At 40.8% G+C, this 20446-nt stretch overlaps 1 protein-coding gene across 2 annotated transcripts in view; it reads left to right on the forward strand.

The window, feature by feature from the left end:
- The window catches only part of GPLD1 (glycosylphosphatidylinositol specific phospholipase D1), a 67815-nt gene that overhangs the window by 5325 nt on the left and 42044 nt on the right, over positions 1–20446 (forward strand). For both annotated transcript variants that reach the window (XM_007074417.3, XM_042985604.1), the window contains exons 4-8: positions 9777–9855; positions 12964–13061; positions 13485–13595; positions 15210–15258; positions 16226–16280. In XM_007074417.3, the coding sequence (XP_007074479.2) occupies positions 9777–9855; positions 12964–13061; positions 13485–13595; positions 15210–15258; positions 16226–16280 (392 nt within the window). The remainder of the gene's footprint in view (positions 1–9776; positions 9856–12963; positions 13062–13484; positions 13596–15209; positions 15259–16225; positions 16281–20446) is intronic.

Genomic DNA, 20446 nt, shown 5'->3' on the forward strand with positions numbered 1-20446 from the left:
GTTGCTTTTATAGTTTGGCTCTTGTAAATAATGCTGCAGTAAACATAGGGCTGCATACATCGTTTTGAATCATTGTTTTCATTTGCAGAGGGGGCGGGTGGTAAATACCCAGTAGCAGAATTACTAGGTCATATAGTAATACTATTTTTAATTTTTTGAGGAAACCCCATACTGTTCTCCACAGTGGCCGCACCAATGTACGTTCCCACCAACAGTGCACAAGGGTTCCTTTTTCTCCACATCCTCGCCAACACTTGCTGTTTTCTTGCCTTTTTGACTAGCTGTTCTGACAGGTGGGAGGTGATATCATTGTGGCTTTGATTTGCATTTCCCTGTGACTAGTAACATTGAACATTTTTTCATCTGTGTATTGGTTATCTGTAGGTCTTCTTTTGAAAAATGTCTTTTCAAGTCCTCTGCCTATTTTTTAATGGGATTGTTTGGTGTTTTGTTTTGTTTTGGTGTTGAGTTGTGTCAGTTCTTTATGTTGTTTAGATATTAACCTTTAATGGGATGCATCATTTGAAAATATCTTCTTCCATTCAGTAAGTTACTTTGTTGTTTTATTGAGTTCTTTTGTGTGTTTCTTGTCTTTGTGTGTGTGTGTGTGTGTGTGTGTGTGTGTGTGTGTGTGTGTGTGTGCGCGCGCGCGCGCAAAATCTTTTTTTGTTTTGGTGTAGTTTCAATGGTTTCTGTTTGCTTTTGCTTCCTTTGCCCAAGGAGAATTATCCATGATTATGTTGCTAAGGCCAATGCCCAAGAGATTACTACCTATGTTTTCTTCTAGGATTTTTATGGTTTCAGCTCTCCTACTTAGGTCTTTAATCTTTTTGGAGTTTATTTTTGTGTATGGTGTAAGAAAGTGGCCCGGTTTCATTCTTTGGCACATAGCTGTCCAGTTTTCCCAGTACCATTTGTTGAAGAGACCGTCTTTTTCTCATTGTATATTTTGACTCTTTTGTCATAGAGAAATGGACCATATATGTGTGGGTTTGTTTCTGGGCTCTCTATTCTGATCCGTTGACCTATGTGTCTGTTTCTGTGCAAGTACCTTTCTGTGCTGATTACTACAGCTTTGTAGTGTAGCTTGAAATCTGGATACACTCCGAGATTCCTCCAGCTTTGTTCTCCTTCCTCAAGATTGCGTTGGCTGTTTGAGGCCTTTTGTGGTTTCACACAAATTTTAGGATTGTTTGCTTTAGTTCTGTGAAAAATGCCATAGGTATTTTGATAGTGATTGCATTAAATCTGAAGATTGCTTTGAGTAATATGGACATTTTAACATTATTAATCCTTCCAATCCATGAGCACGGAATATCTTTCCATTTCTGTCCTATTTAATCTCTTTCATCAATGTCTTATAGTTTTCAGAGTATAGGCCTTTCACTTCCTTGGTTAAGTTTATTCCTAGATATTTTGTTCCTTGTGGTGCAATCATAAATTAGATTGTTTTCTCAGTTTTCCTTTTTGCTACTTCATGATTCACATGTAGAAATGCTACAGATTTCTGCATATTAATTTTGTATCCTATAACATTACTGAATTCCTTTACTCTAATAGTTTTTCTTTTTTTTTTTTTGTAGTCCTCAGGGTTTTCTATATACAATATCCTATCATCTGCAAATGGTGACAGTTTTACTTCTTTCTTACCAGTTTGGATACTTTTATTTCTTGTCTCATAGCTGCATCTAGAACTTTCAGTACTATGGTGAATAAATGTGGTAAGAGAGGACATCCTCGTCTTGTTCCTGAGTATGATGTTGGCTGTGGGTTTGTTGTACAAGGTCTTTATTATGTTCCCTCTACGTCCACTGTGCTGAGAGTTTTTATCATAAACAAATGTTGTATTTTGTCAAATGCTTTTTCTGGATCTCTTGAGATGATCATATGGTTTCAATCCTTTTGGTTAATGTGACCTATTACATTGGTTTGAGAATATTGAACCACTTTTGAATCCTAGGAATAAATCCCATTTGATCATGATGAATGATCCTTTTAACATGTTATTGAATTTGGTTTGTTAATATGGGTTGAGGACTTTTGTGTCTGGGTTCATCAGAGATGCTGGCCTGTAGTTCTCTTAGTAGTGTCTTTCAGGGTAAAGTTGGCCTCATAGAATGAATTTAGAGATTTACCTTTCTCTTCTACTTTTTGGAATAGTTTGAGAAGAATAAGTATTAACTCTTCTTTAAATGTTTGGTAGAGTACACTTGTGAAGCCATCCAGTCCTAGAATTTTGTTTGGGAGTTTTTTGATTACAGATTTAGTTTTGTTACTAATAATTGGTCTGTTCAAAATTTCTATTTCTTCTTGACTCAATTTTGGAAGACTATGTTTCTATGAATTTTTCTATTCTAGTTTCTCCAATTTGTTATATAATTTTCATAGTATTTTATAATTCTTTGTATTTCTATGGTGTTGGCTATTTCTCCTTCATTTCTTATTTTACTCATTGAGTACTTGTCTTTGTTGATGAGTCTGGTTAAAGGTTTGTTAATTCTGTTTTATCTTTTCTAAGAACTAGCTCTTGGTTTCATTGATTTATTTTTTCAGTTATTTTGGTTCTAATCTTTACTATCTCCTTCTACTAACTTTGGTCTCTATCTGTCCTTTTTCTAGTTCGTTTAGGGGTATGGTTTGATGCTTCATTTGAGATTTTTCTTGTTTCTTATAGTAGGCCTATACTGCTATAAACTTCCCACTTAGAACTGCTATAAACTTTGCACCCCAAAGATTTCTTCCTTTTTAACAATTTTTTTTAAAATATTTATTCATTTTTGGGAGTGAGCGAGACCAAGCATGAGCAGGGGAGGGGCAGAGAGAGAGGGAGACACAGAATCGGAAGCAGGCTCCAGGCTCCGAGCTGTCTGCAGAGCCTGACGCGGGGCTGGAACTTAGAGTGCGAGATCATGACCTGAGCCGAAGTCAGACGCTCAACCAACTGAGCTACCCAGGTGCCCCAGATTTCTTCAAGTAGGCTCCATACCCAATGTGGGGCTTGAACTCATTGACCCTGAGATCAAGAGTGGCACTCTCCACTGACTGAGCCAGCTAGGGGCTCCCCACAAAGATTTTCAGTCATTATGTTTCCATTATGTATATTTCCATATGTATTTTTTAATTTCTTCTTTGATTTTGTCATTGACCCATTGGTTGTTCACTAGCATGTTGTGGGGTCTCCATGTGTTTTTTCCCCCCTAGTTTTTCTTATAATCTCTAATTTCACACTGTTACGGTTGGACTTATTATATGTATTTATGTTCTATAAGAATACAGAATGTGGTGTTTTAACCATGAAATCATAGCAACGGTAGTTATTTGCTTGGTTGCTGTCCTTTCTGTCCTGCTTCCTTCTACCTGCCCATAGAAGAGGTTTTTTCTTTTCCAATGAGAGAACTGATAGATGCTCACCATAGAGAAAAATTTTGAGATGACCTGCATTAACACTTGGCTTTATATCATTCTAGGTGTCATCTCTTTCATTTATTAGCACAACCCCCACCCCACCAAATTACGCTCTGCACACTGCACCTTGTTATTTTTCATTTAATATATTGGTGATGTCTTTCCATGTCAGTAGAGAACTTCAGAATCACTGAGAACAAATACATATTTTTCTGTTATCCATAATGCACCATCATTCAATCAACCAGTTCTATATTTTAACTTTTCATTTGGAAGTAATTAAAGACCAATAGAAAAGCTGGAAAATTAGGCAATTCATTTATGCCCTTTACCCAGTTTCCCTAATTGTTGACAACTTATCATATTTCCTTTTTTTATCCTTTGTGTTGTCAACCAAGGAAAGGAGGTGGAACTGAAAAGGAACAAAGGTCTTTATTTGGGTCTCGGAATTGCAATTGGGAGGGTACAGATTCTAGAATAACCAGAAAAGTGTGCTGCTCGTTCAGGGAAACCAAGGAGTGTTTGAGGAAGAAAGGAAGGGGTGATTCCATGATTTAGATAAAGGAGAGAAGGAAAAACCCTGCTAATTTGGTGCTGACCAGTTGAACAATTTCTGATGACTATCTTCTTGATTATTGGTGTTATCAATTAAAACTGTCCTCCTATGTATTAATTAACTTTGCTGTCCTGTTGAAATTTTATGAGCAACTGCTTGTCAAATAGTTGCTGCTTCTGGCCCAGTTCAAGAGTTCATTCATTGGACAGGAAAATGGAATCTTTCATGTCCAGAGACTTCATCCAATTCCACACTATTTATACATATTGATTTCTTCCCCCCTGAACCATTGGAGAGTAAGTTGTTGATGGGATACCCATTATCCTTTAACACATCATTGTGTATTTCCTGAAAACAAGGATGCTCCTAAGTAACCACAGCATAATAATTACAGTCAGGAAATCAACACTGAACAACACTTTGACCCAATCCTCAGGTTTCATTCAAATCTCACCAGTTGTGTCTCAATAATCTTTATGGTTCCAGAACCAATCCAGCACCACGTGACCTACAACAGTTCCTCAGGCCCACCTTGTTTTTAATGACCTTGATATTCTGGAAAGGGCAAAGTCCAATAACTCTTTAGAATGCAACTTAATAAGGTTTTGTCTGATGGTTCTCCATGATAGACCCATTGCAGGTTATTTTTTGACAGAAATATCATAGAACATGGAGATGATGCTGTATTCTCATTGGATTGTATCAGAAGGCTCATGATGTCGGGGCACCTAGGTGCCCAGTTCGTTAAGCATAGAACTCTTAACTTCCACTCAGGTCATGATTTCACAGTTTGTGAGATTGAGCCCTGTATCATGCTCTGTGCTGACAGCATGGAGCCTGCTTAGGATTCTGTCTCCCTCTCTCTTTCTGCCCCCGCACCGCTGCTCATGCATGCTCAATCTCTCCAAAAAATAAATAAAAATAAACTTAAAAAAATAACTAGAAAAAAGAAGGCTCACAATGTCAAGTGTACGGTTTCTGGTGATATTAACTTTTATTTCAGCTATTGTATTTTTCGTTTCTAGGATTTCCATTTGGCTGTTCTTCATATATTTCTCTCCTGAGACTGCTTTGGTGGTGGTTGGGGGGGGGGTTGTTTCAAGTGTGTTTGTGATTGAAGTAGTTTTATGATGGCTGCTTTAAAATATTTGTCAGATAATTATAACATTTCTGCCATCTCAGTGTTGGCCTCCATTGGTTGTCTCTTTTCATGCCTTTTGAGATTCTTGGTTCCTGGCTTGATGAGTGATCTTTGATTGAAACCTGGACATTTGGGTATCAGTTTATGAGACTCTGGATCTTACTTGAAACCTATTTTTAAAATTTTTCTTTAAATGTCTATTTTGAGAGAGAAAGCACGAGTGCGGGATGGGGGCAGAGAGAGAGAGGGAGACACACAATCTGAAACAGGCTCCAGGCTCCAAGCTGTCAGCACAGAGCCCAGTGTGCGGCTTGAACTCATAAATCATGAGATCATGACCTGAGCCCAAGTCAGACGCTTAACCGGCTGAGCCCCCAGGTTTTAGCCCCCCTGAAACCTATTTTAGCTGACTTCTTCCAGCACCACTTTGGGAGGGGTCTGCAGTGAGCGGATACCCACCTCCTAACTCTCCTAACTGCCAACTGGGGGTAGAGGTCAAGGTTCCCCCTGGGGTCTCCACTGATGCCTCCCTGGCTGGGAGGGGTAGAAGTACCTAATACTGCTCCTCACTGTGGCCTCTACAGATGCTGGGGTGTGTGTCATTTGGTGGTGAACGTCCTGCTCTCCCCTGGGCCTTTTCTGGTCCCACCCAGTGGGGATGGGGTGAGGTGCCATGTCACTGCCAGTTGGGATTGTATGTCTAGGATCTCCCCATGGTTTCCACTCACCCTGAGGGGTAGGGATGGGAGACGGGACAGCACAGATGAAAGTCCTGGTAAAGGTGGGGCCACAGTCTTTTCTGTGTTGTTTGGCTGCAGTAGAGAGGCTGTTGTCTAAAAGTTTTCTGTCTTGCTAGTCTGCCTCTTTGCTGGTCGCATGGTTACAACAGGCTTTTGTTGTGGCTTTCGTTTGTGTGTTTAGTCTATGCTCATAGGAGTTTCTAGTTTTTCTGGTATCCAGTTGGGGACATAAGAGGCCAAAAGAAAATCAAGAGAACTCTCCACGGTGTCGTCTTCAGGTCCTGAGTTTCCCCAGCCATCTGCATACTTCCCTCCACCTTCCAGAGGCTTCTAAGTCTCACTTTGTGCACAACATCCCGGGTTCTTAGTTATGTTTAGCAAGAGGGAATAAGAAAAGTGCATCTCTTCGATCTTCCCGGAAGCAGAAGTCTTAGTGATGTTAATTTTTTGGTAAGATGGGGTCTTTCCATTTTTACACTGGAAACTTAATACGTATTTTCTACTTTTTCAAAAGGTTTATTCATTTTGAGAGGGGAGGAGAGGATGTGGCAGAGAGAGAAAGAAAGAAAGAAAGAATGAGAATATCCCAGGTAGATTCCACGCCGTCAGTGCAGAGCCTGATGTGGGGCTCAATCCCATGAACCATGAGATCATGACCTGAGCCAACATCAGTTGGATGCTCAACCGACTGAGCCATCCAGGCGCCCCAGTATTTTCTAACTAGCAAGTAAATATTTTATGGGGAGAGATATTAAGGTAATGTAAATACCCTGTTTTTCCCATCGGTTTTAGCATCCATTGATAATTCTTGCCTGAAATAATTATTATGATGGTGGCCAAATTGTTTATCTGATTCCATTATTCTTTCTACGTTTATCGACATTCTACTGTAAAGTAGAGCCTTTCCTTCTTCTGCATTCGTATATTTACTTATATCCATATACGTTCATGGATTTCTTTTTAATGGTTTATATTACATTACTATTGTTTATGTTGAGGCTTCCATTGTCCCAGAGTCTGCCTCTAGTTGGCTTTGGTGTCTATTTATCTGCCTATTTATTTAAAACCATGAGTTCACCCAAAAATATCTCCAGTTATGATCCATCATCACAGGATTCATTCTAGCCTTCTTATGTCTTATCTGTGACTCCTTTCTCCAACAGTGAGAAGCCTGGCCTTTGTCACTCTTGATACGTGTTCTTACGTGCTCAGGCCCCTTGTTTGTGGCCAGTTTCCTAACCATGTCTGGCAAACCCCTTCAGCCGTGGCACTGCTAGTGGAGTCCGTTTGGCCCAGAAACAAGACAAAACTAAACAGGAAAGACCTATAGGAAGGATTAATATCCTTAATTGCTCATGTATTTCATTGAAATTTCTTGATAGGTATCTTCAGGTTTGGAAACATTCACTTTTGGAGGCTGTTTTTTTTTTTTTTTTTTTTTTCCATTTTTGCTAGTTTGGTAGGTGGAAAATGGTATTTTGTTAGAGATTTAATTGGCATTTTAGTGAATTAAGAATGAGGTTAAATATACTTTCAAGGGCTCATCAACTATTTCTAGTACTTATGTGAATCATTTATATCTTCTTGTTTTTCAATTAGGATATTTATCTTGATGTGGAAAAATGACTTATTAAATATATGAGCCCCCATCATGTATCAAATGATTCTCGTGGTTATTTTTCTCTTAAATTTGCTTCTGGTGCTTTTTACCATGCAAAATGCTTACATTTTGGGGTACTTAAGTGCCCGTTCTGTTCTTTTATGGATTTTGCCTGTATGCTTTGCTTAGAAAGATCATTCCCTCTCTGAGGTTGTGCAATTATTTCCTTAAGTTTGGTCCTAATTTTGTGGCCTCTTGTTTTGCCTTTAACTCTTTAAGTCACCTCGTATTTGTCTGTTGTTATGCCACGCTGGAACCCTCACGGCCACAGGGTTGCGACGACACCATTTGTTGGTTACTCCCCCCCTTTCCTCTTCACTGTATGTTGTGTATGCTTGAGTCTGTTTCTTGACTCTCTTTGATCTCTTTCGACTCCAGGATCCTACTACTTTTATTTCTGTAGCTTAAAAATACATTTTTACGTCTGAAGGACGCATCGTCCCCCACATTTCCCCCCACCCCGCCGGCAGTGTCCTATTTTGCTGACACATTTACTTTTCAAAACTTACTTCAGAATTCTGTTTTAATGTTAAGTAACGGGCTCTCCCTCACCTAGAGTCTTTATCATGTGAAGTAACTAGGACAGTGGCTGACAAGGTAAATATTCAATGAAGGTAACTATTATTTTGCAGTGACAAAAGTCCAACCCGAGCTACCTTTAGAGAACAAGGAGACTTTAGGGGCCCACATAACTTACAGCCCTGGAGCAGAGCTCCACCCACAGGTCAAGTGGCGGTCTCTCTCCCCGTGGGGGACACGGGCCATCCAGAACTCAGCCTTCAAGCTGAAAATCCCTGAAGGGAAGAGGGTGTCTTCCCCATGGCTCGAGATGAGGAGTCTCGGTGAGGGCTCTAACTGAGCTAGCTTTCATCAAACGTGCATCTCTGAGCCAAACATCGTGGTGGCAGTGGGAATTAGTAAGTCCTTACGGAGAAATTAAGAAGTTTAGGTTGCCAAGCTTTTACTTTGCCCATTTTGGCCATCAGAGTTCATCTGCAGATCACAGAAACCCCTCTGGCTAGCTTCTGCTGAGAGGGGCTCAATGCCCAGGATTGGGGAACTCCGTGCTGACGACGTGTGAGCGCTCGAAGAGCAGGTTCTGGGCTGAGCATCCAGGAAGGGCTCCCAGAACGACACCCGGAACTGGCCTGCTAGGGTCACCTGTGCCTAGTCAAACAGCCACGGCCCCAGTTGCTAGATCCAGATCCAACTGCCTCCTACACAGTCTGGAGAGTAGGAAGCCGCCATCTGGACTGTTGGCTCCAGGACCTTGTCACCTCAGCCATGTTCATTACTAGCAAAATAGGTGCTCTGTACTCTACCTGTGAACACCTGGGTCCCTCCGACCTCTGCTGCAAAACCAGGCACTTTCCTGCTAGCTGAAGAAGCAGAGGGGGAGAGGAGGCTCCACCATGGAGTCTGGGAAATGTAGTCTTTGCTTTCTAGCCTCTAGAGACCTCTGGGGCCCCCTGAAGGGGGTCAGAATGGAATGGAGTGAGCCAGTCACCCAAGGAAGACCCCTACCCCCCCAAGCGCAAAAGACATAATCTTACTCTAAAGCACAGGTAGCGGCTATAAACTTGTGTGTACGTAGTCGACCCTTGAACAACACAGGGACTGTGGGGGCGGGGTGGGGGCAATCCCCCAGGCAGTTGAATATCCAAATATAACTTTGACGCCCCAAAAACTTAACTACTAATAGCCTCCTGTTGACCAGAAGCCTTACTGATGAGTCAATTAACACTTACTTTGTATAATATGTATTATATACCGTATTCTTCTAATAAAGCAAGGTAAAGAACCATTGATGAGAAAATACATTAAAGAAAATACACTTAGAGTACTACATTTAGTGAGAAGAATCTGCGTATAAGTGGATCTGCACAGTCAATCTGTGTTCAAGGGTCAACTGTGTAAATGTATATGTGCGTATATTGTGTGTATGTGCGTATTTTATGTACACGTATGTATGTCTGTATTCCTCTCTTTCACTGATTTTTCACCGGATTATTGAAAATCCTTCTACAAAGCAGTTGGCGAATTAGCCTGGGGGAAATCCCGCTCTGTTGGGTGAACGGAGCAAATAAGTGATTTTTGCTACTCCTTGATCCGCCTGTGTTTGCTAGGACAAGGTTCTCCATTGGAGGGCGTTGTCTTGGATTACGCGTGAGTTTTTATTATCACGTATGCCTGCCCTCCATCCTCCTGTTGTTGGTGGGCCTGTCCCAGGCTGCTGCCCCTTGCCCCTCATCTCTCCGTTTTCCTGCTCCCCAGCTGTTGCTTGAACACCAGGACGCGTATCAGGCGGGAGCCGTGTTTCCTGATGCGTTTTACCCCAGCATCTGCGAAAGAGGTAAGGTGGAGTGTTACAGACCACACGATGTCACCTTCACTTGAGCGGTAGGAATGGCTAGGATTTAAAACACACGACACATTATATTTTCCACTATTGTTGGTTCGCGTTAGCTGCATTTTCTGCGTAACCAAACCTTACCTACTCGAGCACGGAAATTCTGAGAATTTTCACGATCCTGTGCGCCCTTACTTTACTGCTTTGTGGCGGAAGAGAAAACATTTTGAAAGAGATTGAAGGGTCTGGGTTCTTGTTCTGTTAGCATGTGACTTTCAAAAACTCTTGGCCGTGTTGAGTCTGTTTCCACACCTGTAACGTAGTAAAAATGCCTGCTTGCCTCTTTACTGGATTTTTGTTGGTGTTAGTGCATATTATTTTGTCAAGTGTTCTGCAGACCTGAGGTGGTGTTATCAGCAAATTGGGCTCATGGGTGTGTCATTCGGAGTCCCCAGTAGTCATGGAAGGTGCTCCCCAGTGGAGTGATTTGGGGTGTTTTATAAGGTGACCATTTACAAAGACAGGGGCACAATATAAGAGAACTGGGGAGGATAGTGCAGGGAGGGGGCAGTTAGTGGACAGGCTGCTGCATGGGGGACCACTTGCTGGGGCCAGACCTTCAGCTGGGGACACAGCCAGTCCCTGTGACCCCACAGCAGGGGAGCTGGGAAAATGAATACCCCCATCTGTCTCTCTCTCCCTTCTCTTTGATCTCCTCTGTGCTCTCCCCATTGGCCAAACCCAACCCAAGCAAAGCTGGAGGGCAACGAGACCAGTTGAACAGGTCCTAGGGGCACAGGGTGGGGCAGAGAAGGGTGACCGTGGATCTGAGGGACAAATGGAAGACATCCAGTACGCTGGTCATCACGTAAACCATTTTTGGAATCTTGGAGTCGTAGCCATTATCCCAATGTTTGGTTGAATACAGTGACGCTCGTAGGGTCAGTGGAATGTTTAGTGCCACACCTGTAGTCATGACCCCAGATAACTAAGCTTTTGTATTTCTCACGTTTGGAAGGTTGGGTTTTTCTTTTTTTTCTTCCGTTTCCTTCTTAGTCTGTTAACTATCCTTTCTTAATCTTGTTACTGTTTTGCCTGCTTGTTACAGCTTTTTTTTTTTTTTTAAACCTATTTCCTCTTTAGCCCTTCCCAACACTGTGTTCAGGGAGCTATAATGTCTCGATAATTTAACAGTTCCTTGATCTCTTCCATAAAAAAGAAGTAAAAAGATTTTTTTTTTTGTCAATTAAATTTGAGAAAACTTGCTTAACTATGTGCCATTTTAAGAGACCAATTAAACACACAGTACTGCAGGCTTTGAGAAGAGTATAAAAGGGGACCCCACTCTCCTGAATTTTCCATTTTTCCCACAGTGGTAGATGCCCTCCCCCAAACAGCACAGACCAATTCATCAGTGAGGTCGCTTAGAATTATAAAATATGGGTGCCTGGGTCAGTTAAGCATGACTTCAGCTCAGGTCATGATCTCATGGTTCATGGGTTTGAGCCCCGAGTCGGGCTCTGCCCTGACAGCTCAGAGCCTGGAGCCCGCTTCGGATTCTGTGTCTCCCTCTCTTTCTGCCCTTCCCCTGCTTGCACTCTGTGTCTCTCTCAAAAAATAAAAAAATAATAAAATATGTACCAATTATGAGGAATTGGATGCAGACTCCTCTTACTTAGACTTTTATGAAATTTTCCAGATTTCCCCTTGATCTCACACATACCTACTTCCACAGCACCTGTCTCTTTCGTGTTTAGGGGTTCACTTTTATGGCATCTTTCGAAAGCAAATGTTCTCAAATGCTCAGCTGCCAAAGAAACAGCTTTGTTTTTACACTCCCGTTGCATCACTTTACCTAGTACTGAACAAATCCTGTAACTACAACAATGAGGACCATCCTAGCCAGGAATGGAAGGAACCCTGCCGACTCCTGTAACACAGCTTGGCTGTGGGGACAGTTACCTGCTGGCTGCCACCCCCCCACCCCCACCCCCACCCCCACCCCCAGGCCCTGGGCGGGCTTTCTTTTGCTTCTGGTCAGATTCCAGAGGGGAACAAAAGACAATTTGGTTAAGGGGAGGTTTGTCAAAAATGGTTACCTCTATACTTAATTTTGGATTTGTACTGAGTTCTGTAAAATAGGAATTATAAGTTTTATCTCTAGGAAAACCATTAGCACAAATCAAATTTCTTAGTTGCAATGTCTCTGAAAATCATTTCCACAAAAACCAATGATCGAAAACTGGTCAGGCTGTTTTTACTTTAGCGACAGTGAAAATACTTGAACTGAGGGACCTAAACTCTGGAGTTTTGGCTTCAGTTGCCCCTCGTGACATTGGACACCCCAGGAAGAATGTGTGGCTTTGGGAGTTTTCGAGTAGATGTCTGGTCCCGTCTTTCTTATCCCCGCTGTGGAAATAAAGGGAATTAAGACACTCAGCTGATGCTTGGGGCCGGTGCCGTTATAAAACAATTGTTGTAAATTAAAATGCTTGAAAGCCTTTGGAGTATATCTACTGTTGTCTTTTGTGCTGGTGGGGTGGACTGTGATGGATGGAGATTGCACACATGCACATATACACCCCACACACACCTATACGCCCCCCTCCCACTGCACCTCCCCTCAAACCACACACCCCTTCTCTCCTTCCCTTTCTTATTTTTTTAAAATTATTTTGTTTTGAGGGAGGGGCAGAGAGAAAGGGAGAGAGAATCCCAAGCGGGCTCCATCCTGTCAGTGCAGAGCCTGATGTGGGGCTCGATCTCACAAACCGAGCAATCATGACCCGAGCTGAAATCAAGAGTAGGATGCTTAACCAACTGAGCCACCCAGGCGCCCCCTCCTCTCCTTCCCTTTAGAGCGCAGAATTGGAAACCCTTCCAGCTTCCATGGCAGCCCAGGTGATTTCAAGATGCTGTGAGCCAGTTCAGGCTCCTTTCTCTCTCTCTTTGTGCTGGCTCTTCTGTTCTAGAGGCTTCCCCTGAACATCAACAGAAGAAACTAAGAGACTCGGAGGGGAGGAGGAGGAGGGTTGTAGCGGGCAGCAGTGGTGGCAGATTTGGGAATCTCCAGCTTTTAAAGAAAGACTCCTGACAACTTTGTCTCATCAGGGCAATTCCATGATGTGTCTGAGAGCACTCACTGGACCCCATTTCTGAATGCGAGCGTTCATTACATCCGAGAGAACTATCCTCTTCCTTGGGATAAGGTAGGCACGGCCCTCAAGCCAAGAAGAAATTCTCTTCTAGACCCGCCGAGTCCCTTGCTTATGTCTGCATCTACTCCGTTTGTCCCCCGTCCCCACGCCAGGCTCTGGGAGGGCTGCCCCCCACCCCCACCCCTGCATACCTTCAATGCCAAACATAGCATGTGGCTAGTTAATATCTGAATAAACCACTTAAAAATGTTTGGGCTATGTCACTTCACTGTTTTGCTCCAAGGGTAATTAATCTGAAATCCGTAAAATATTTTGAAGAGTCCTTTGTGGTTTTTGTAACTGGAAACTACAATGTACCTGCCTCTAATTTTAGTGTTTAAGTCTCAGTAATGAAAATCATACTTATTAAAACTGTTAATAGGATTTGTATAGACAAACCCAAACACCTAGGACTCTAATTCGCTTCTTTGGCAGGACACAGAGAAATTGGTGGCGTTCTTGTTGGGAATCACCTCTCACATGGTGGCTGATGTCAGCTGGCACAGCTTGGGGATCCAGCAAGGGTTCCTCAGGACAATGGCAGCCGTGAGTACCTGTCTTTGGGTTAATGATGCTATGGGAGTGTTTCCCACCCAGGATTAAAAACTCACCCTTTTAGAGGAGAGGAGAACTTGAGATTATTCAGAGGTCATGTCATTTATTTTAAGAATAATTTATTATTTATTATTTATTCTCAAGCGGGTTAACATACAGTGTAGTCTTGGCTTCAGGAGTAAAACCCAGTGGTTCATCTCTTACATACGACACCCAGTGCTCATCCCAACAAGTGCCCTCCTCAATGCCCATCACCCATTTTCCCCTTTCCCCTGCACCCCACCCCCTCAGTTTGTTCTCTGTATTTAAGAGTCTCTTATGGTTTGCCTCCCTCTGTTTTTATCTCATTTTTCCTTCCATTCCCCTGTGATCATCTGTTAAGTTTCTCAAAATCCACATATGAGTGAAATCATGTGATACCTGTCTTTCTCTGACTCATTTCATTTAGCCTAACGCCCTCCAGTTCCATCCACGTTGTTGCAAATGGCAGGATTTCATTCTTCCTCTTTGCCGAGTAGTATTCCATTGTGTATATAAACCACATCTTCTTTATCCGTTCATCAGTTGAGGAACATTTGGGCTCTTTCCATAATTTGGCTATTGTTTGGAAGCAAGATTTCTTGCCCAAAGCAGGATTTGTTAGATTTCCATCCATTACGATTTATGCCTCTTAATCTTCCTGCTGCGTATACGTTCATCACACAGGCATTAGCCATTCACTAATGTGCACTGAAAACGGCGATAAATGTGATGTTCTGTTTAGTCACAAACAATATTGGGGAAATTTCATGTTTTATTCATGTTGTGTATTAATAAGGATGTGAAGACCTGCCACTTAGTTCTATTTGAAAGTAATGGTTCCGCGTGTTTTTTCTTTTATTAAATTTTCTTTACCTTTTTAAATTAAATTTTTTTGTGTAGTCGATAGGCTGTTACATTAATTTCAGGTGTACAACATAGCAATTGGACGTCTCGGTCCATTATGCCGAGCTCACAAGTGTCACTGCCATCTGTCACCACACAACGCCACTATACTACCATCACTGTGTCCCAATGCTGTACCTTTTATTTCCGTGATTTATCCGTTTAAGTGGAAGCCTGTACCTCCTTCCCCCCTCCCCTTCATCCATTTTGCCCATCTTTTTGAATGTTCTGTATGAAAACGCCATTCCCCAAACTGAAAATGACGATCTTACCTGGTGACTTATTTCTGGAAGTCCCTTCTGGTCACCAGTTGACATTAGTACCATTCTGTGAGAAGCTTATGTTTGGACTCAGTCAAGATTGTGTATATATCCTCTGAGGCGCAAACATTTGCAATAGCTTTATTTACTACCAGACAACAGGTATACAACTCAGCGGCTAATATAGTTTTGAACAAATAAAATAAGTATTTTAATATAATAGATATTTGTTAATGTAAAGTAAAATAATAAAATGAAACATGGTTTTGAAAATTGAGTCCATCCATATGTACCCTTAGCATTTCATTCGGTTAGACAGACAGTCACCTTCCCACTACTGGTTTGGCTGTGGGGTAGGGGTTTGGGCTACAGTTTGTGATGTATACATACACACACATTGGGTGTTCTCTTTCTTTTTCAGGTTGATTTTCATGGCTCTTATTCGGAGGCACATTCGGCTGGTGACTTCGGTACTATTTACACTTGCCAAATTTTCTTTTGCAGTGGTTATATCTCACTTGCTACGGAGTCACTATCTTAACTCTGTATTTTTTCCCCTATTTTGGTAACTTGCTTCTTTCTCCTTAACTGAGACCATTTCATAATGAATTAGAACTGGCCATGTGGTTCCCTTGAGTAAAAATGTAATTTTCATACTCTATGAAATAGGTATTAAGTCACTTTGTGAAACGACTAATAAACAGGCAGGGGTCTAGATAGTAAGTAACGCTTCTGCGAGCGTCCTTGGGCAAAGACGTGCATAGTTCATGTAGGCTTGGTGCATTATCTCTTTCTCATTCGTGTGTGTGTGTGTGTGTGTGTGTGTGTGTGTGTGTAAAATTCAACTTATACTAAAAAAAACCCCAAATATTTAAAGTAAAATATGTATTTTTTATCCTATCTTACCAGTACATATACTAACTAGCTATCTTAATAATTCATAGTATCGGTATACTTTAACATAGAAATGTATTTCCGAAAAGTTGCGTATGTGTATTTTTTTTATTTAAAAAAATCACATTTCATCATTGACTTGTGTCATAATTTAGAAAAGCTTTACTTTATATCAGGTTGAAACTCCTTACCTAATATCACCTAATATTTCAGCTTTAAAGTGGCATCTTCCATTTTTTCCCATAGTAAATTACCTCCCAATATCCAAAGTAGATGGTGAATGGGGTTTTTAAAGAACTTTCATGGCTTGTCTTTCCTTCAAGTGAAAAACTCTTAACATGGGTATTTTTTCTTAATTCATATGTTTCACTGCCTAAGATATAAAAGATCGCCTTTTTCTTAAAGATATGCCTGTATCTGAAACAACAAACAGAAACGTGTGATGATGTGATAAATAACCTGGGTCATCCAAATTTGTGTTAAGGAAGCATGCTACATCTTGTCTCTGACTGACCAAATGTACATATTTTTCTTGTACCCTAGGAGGAGATGTGTTGAGCCAGTTTGAGTTTAACTTTAATTACCTCGCACGGCACTGGTAAGAGCAAGTACACTCACATATGTGTTCCCTAAATGGCATTGACCCTTCTTATCCCTCTAGAAAATATAAGTGTAAAATTGTAAACCTGTAAATTCTAAAAGGTAAAACTGCAGATTAGAACGTTCTAAGTAGATTCTTTAAACTTGTGAATTATACCATGTAAAAATGCATATTTTTAAAAATTTTTAAAATTATTATTGAGAGACAGAGTGAGACAGAGCATGAGCAGGGAAGGGGCAGAGAGAGGGAGACACAGAATCCGAAGCAGCCTCCAGGCTCTGAGCTGTCGGCACAGAGCCTGATGTAGGGCTCGAACTCACGAACCGTGAGATCATGACCTGAGCTGAAGTCGGATGCTCAGCCTACTGAGCCACCCCGGGTGCCCCTAAAAAAGCATAATTTATATATATATAAAAAAAAAAAAGATGATGTACACCTGTGCATCTACCACTCAGCTTAAGAAATGGAGCCTTACTGGAATCTTACAAGTTCCTTGCCCTCCCTCCTCAACTTCTCTCCCACTGGGGTAACCACTACTGTGGGTTTCCTGTTAATCATTTTGTTGCTTTTCTCTATAGTCTAAAACACAGGGATGTGTCCATATACAAAATAGTACATTTTTTAAGTTTTTAAAAAAATGTTTATTTATATTTGAGAGACAGAGACAGAGCATGAATGGGGAAGAGGCAGAGAGAGAGAGAGAGGGAGACACAGAATCCGAAGCAGGATCCGGGCTCCAAGCTGTCAGCACAGAGCCCGACGCAGAACTCCAACCCACAAGCTGAGAGATCATGACCTGAGGCGAAGTCAGACGCTTAGCCGACTGAGCCACCCAGGCGCCCCAGTAAACTTTAGATAAATAGAATCGTATAGCACGTATTCCTCAAATTTTGTTTATGCTTCTGTTTCTGAGACACAGTCACATGGATGTGTTTGGCGGTAGTTCGTTCATTTTTCACCACTACGTGGTATCCATTTCATGGGCAGAGCAGGTGAATTACTCTGTTCTCACGTGGATGGATACGTAAGCCATAGGGAGTGTTTTTGCTTCGCAAATCGCGTTGCCATGAACGTTTCTGTACATACACCAGAGAGGAACCTCTCTCATAATCACCACTAGACATGGAATTGGTGGGTCGTAGGGCATGTGCATGTTTAACTCCACTAAGCAAGCCCAGACTTTCAGAAAGGTCTTCCCAATTTCTGCTCTCCGCAGTTTTATATGGTAGTTATATGTATTTTTTTTCTTTTGACGTTTACATTTTCTCCAATGCTGGGTACTGTCCAACTTGAAAATAACCTGTTCGGTGTGTGATGGTACCTCATTAAAGTTTTAATTTGCATTTCCCAGATGACTAATAATGAGGTTGAACGTTCTTTCATATTGGATTGTTCGTGTTTGATAGTAAGTGAAAATCCGATTTGGTGTTTGGCCTATTTTTCTGTTGGTTTGCTTATCCTTTTTGCTTGTTTCTGAGTGTTCTTTGCATATTAGGGCTCCTAATGTTTGGTCCGTTTATCATTATTTGTTACAAATATCTTTTTACGGTGTGCGGCATGTCTTTTTACTTATGATGTGTTTCAATAAGCAGAACTTAATTTTAACCTACAGTAATTGAATATATCGGTCTTTTCCTTTGTAATTTGTACTTGTGATGTCTTATTTAAGAAATCCTTCCCTACTTGAGGGCGTGAGATTATTCTCCTACTTAGCCTTCACGAGCTTTTATAGTTTTATTTTTTAAACTTTGCCTTTCATCTACCTGGAAGTTAATCTTTTGTATATTCTGAGATAAAATCTGATTTTCTTTCTTTCTGGAGACAGAACTGATCGTCTCCAGATCAGGGCACTTATCCATAGCCTCCCCTTTCCTCACTGGTCTGTAATGCCCTCTCTGACATAAATTAAATTCCAGATGTATTTGGGTCCATTTCTGGGCTTTCTGTTTTGTTCTATTGATCTAATTGTCCGCGAGCAATACTGATTTTGAAAAATTACAGTGACTTTATAACACATCTTGACGTGGTAGGGCTGGTCTCTCAGCCTGTCCTTTTTCTTCAGACATACCTTGCATATTCTTTTGCCTTGGTTCTTTCAAGTCAAGTGATAGGAGCAAGTTGCCATGTTCTGAGAAAAATCTTGTTGGAATTTTTATTAGAATTTTATTGAATCTAGAGCTCCATCGGAAGAGAATTTACAGCTTTGCAATATTGAGTCTTCTTATCCATAAATCTGTTATATAGTTTATTTAACTCTTCTTTAATGACTTTAAAGTTTCACAAGTTTTGTCATCAAGGTCTTACATATTTTATTTGATTTGGTTGCAGAGGCTTGTTATTTGCTACCATAAGTGGTAACTTTTGGTACCAGTTTTATCTTCTAATTGATTGTTGCTGTGTAGAAATGCAAGTGACTTTCTAATTTTGACTTTTGTATCCAGCAACTAATTTAAATGTATCTGGAGATGCTTTCAAATTTACGGCAGACTCACAATGCCTCATCTACAGATTGTCACCATTTTGCTTTTCCTATTTCCTCCAGAAATTTCCTTTTTCTGGTGCATCACACTGGCTAATGTTTTCAGTTCCGTAGAAGTGGTGATACTGTGGGGCACCTGGGTGGCTCAGTTGGTTAGGCGTTTGACTTCAGCTCCGGTCATGATCTCACCGTTCGTGGGTTCAAGCCCTGTGTCAGGCTCCGTGCTGACAGCTCAGAGCCTGGAGCCTGCTTCGGATTCTGTGTCTTCCTCTCTCTCTGCCCCTCCCCTGCTCATGCTCTGTTTCTCTCTTTCTCAAAAATAAATAAACATTAAAAAAGTGGTGATACTGAACATGCTTACCTTGTTTGTGATCTTGAAGAAAATGCTTTCCAAATTCATCACGTATAATATTTACTGTGGGGTTTTGTGACTATACTTTATCAACTCAAGGTAATTCCCTTCTATTTCAGTTTGCTAGTAGTTTTTGTTATGAATTAACTTCTTATGGATTGAACTCTGCATCTGTTGAAATAGTTCTCTTCTTTAATTAATCTTGATTAATTAATTGTGATTCTATTAATCTTATATTTGCCAATATTTAATCAAGTTTAATTCCTGGGACAAACCAACTTTGGCATAGCTTATTTTCTGTTTAATATTTGTTACATCTGTTGCTGCCTGGGCTTTTGCGTTTTTGTATATGGGTGAGCTTGTACTGTGATTTTCCTTTCTTCTGTCCTTGTTTGGTTTTGGTATCAAGGTTGGGCTGGCTTCATGACATCTGGTGGAGAGTGTTCCTTCCTTCTCCGTTCTCTGGAAGTCTCTGTAAGATCAAAACTTCGTTTTCCTGAATGTTTAGTAGACTTTGTAAAGCCCTCTAGGCCAGGTGTTCTTTGTAGAGACTTCTTAAAAACTTCTGTAATGGTTATAGGGCTATAGAGTTTTTTAACTTCTTCTTAAGGAGTTTGATTTTTCTAGGACTTTTCCATTTCCTCTGTTTAAACACTGTAGCATAAGGTTGTTCATAATTTATTTTTTTCTTTATTTGTACTTGTGTTCCCTTATCATCCATAAATGTTCTTTATCCTGTTTTTTCTTCTTCTCCAATGACTCTCAAATAATATTTTTCAGGTTTATTATTTTTAAAGAATGAACTTTTGGCTTTATTGATCCTCTCTGTTACATGTTCCCTTTCTCTTTCCTTACTTTTTACTCATATATTTATTTCCTTCAGGTTCTCCTAAAATTTGTAGAGTCTTTTTAAGTTTTTAAATTTAATGCCAGTATCGTTAAGCTAGTGTTATATTAGCGTACGATATAGTGATTCAGCAAATCTGTCCATGACTTGGTGCTCACCATGGTAAATGTACTCTTAATCCCCTTTATCTGTTGCACTCCTCCCCCCACCCATCTCCCTTCTGGTAATCATCAGTTTCTTCTCTATACCTAAGGGTCAGTTTCTTCTTTTCTCTCTCTCTTTTTTTCCTTTGTTCATTTGTTTTCTTTCCTAAACTCCACATCTGAATGGGATCACATGGTATTTGTCTTTCTCTAACTTATTTCACTTAGCATTATACTCTCTAGTTCACTCCATGTTGTTGCAAATGACAAGATTCCATTCTTTTTTTATGGCCAATTAATATTCCATCATGTATATATAGACCACACCTTCTTTATCTGTTC

This window comes from Panthera tigris, chromosome B2, assembly GCF_018350195.1.
Source record: "Panthera tigris isolate Pti1 chromosome B2, P.tigris_Pti1_mat1.1, whole genome shotgun sequence".
In the NCBI taxonomy this organism is placed as follows: domain Eukaryota; kingdom Metazoa; phylum Chordata; class Mammalia; order Carnivora; family Felidae; genus Panthera; species Panthera tigris.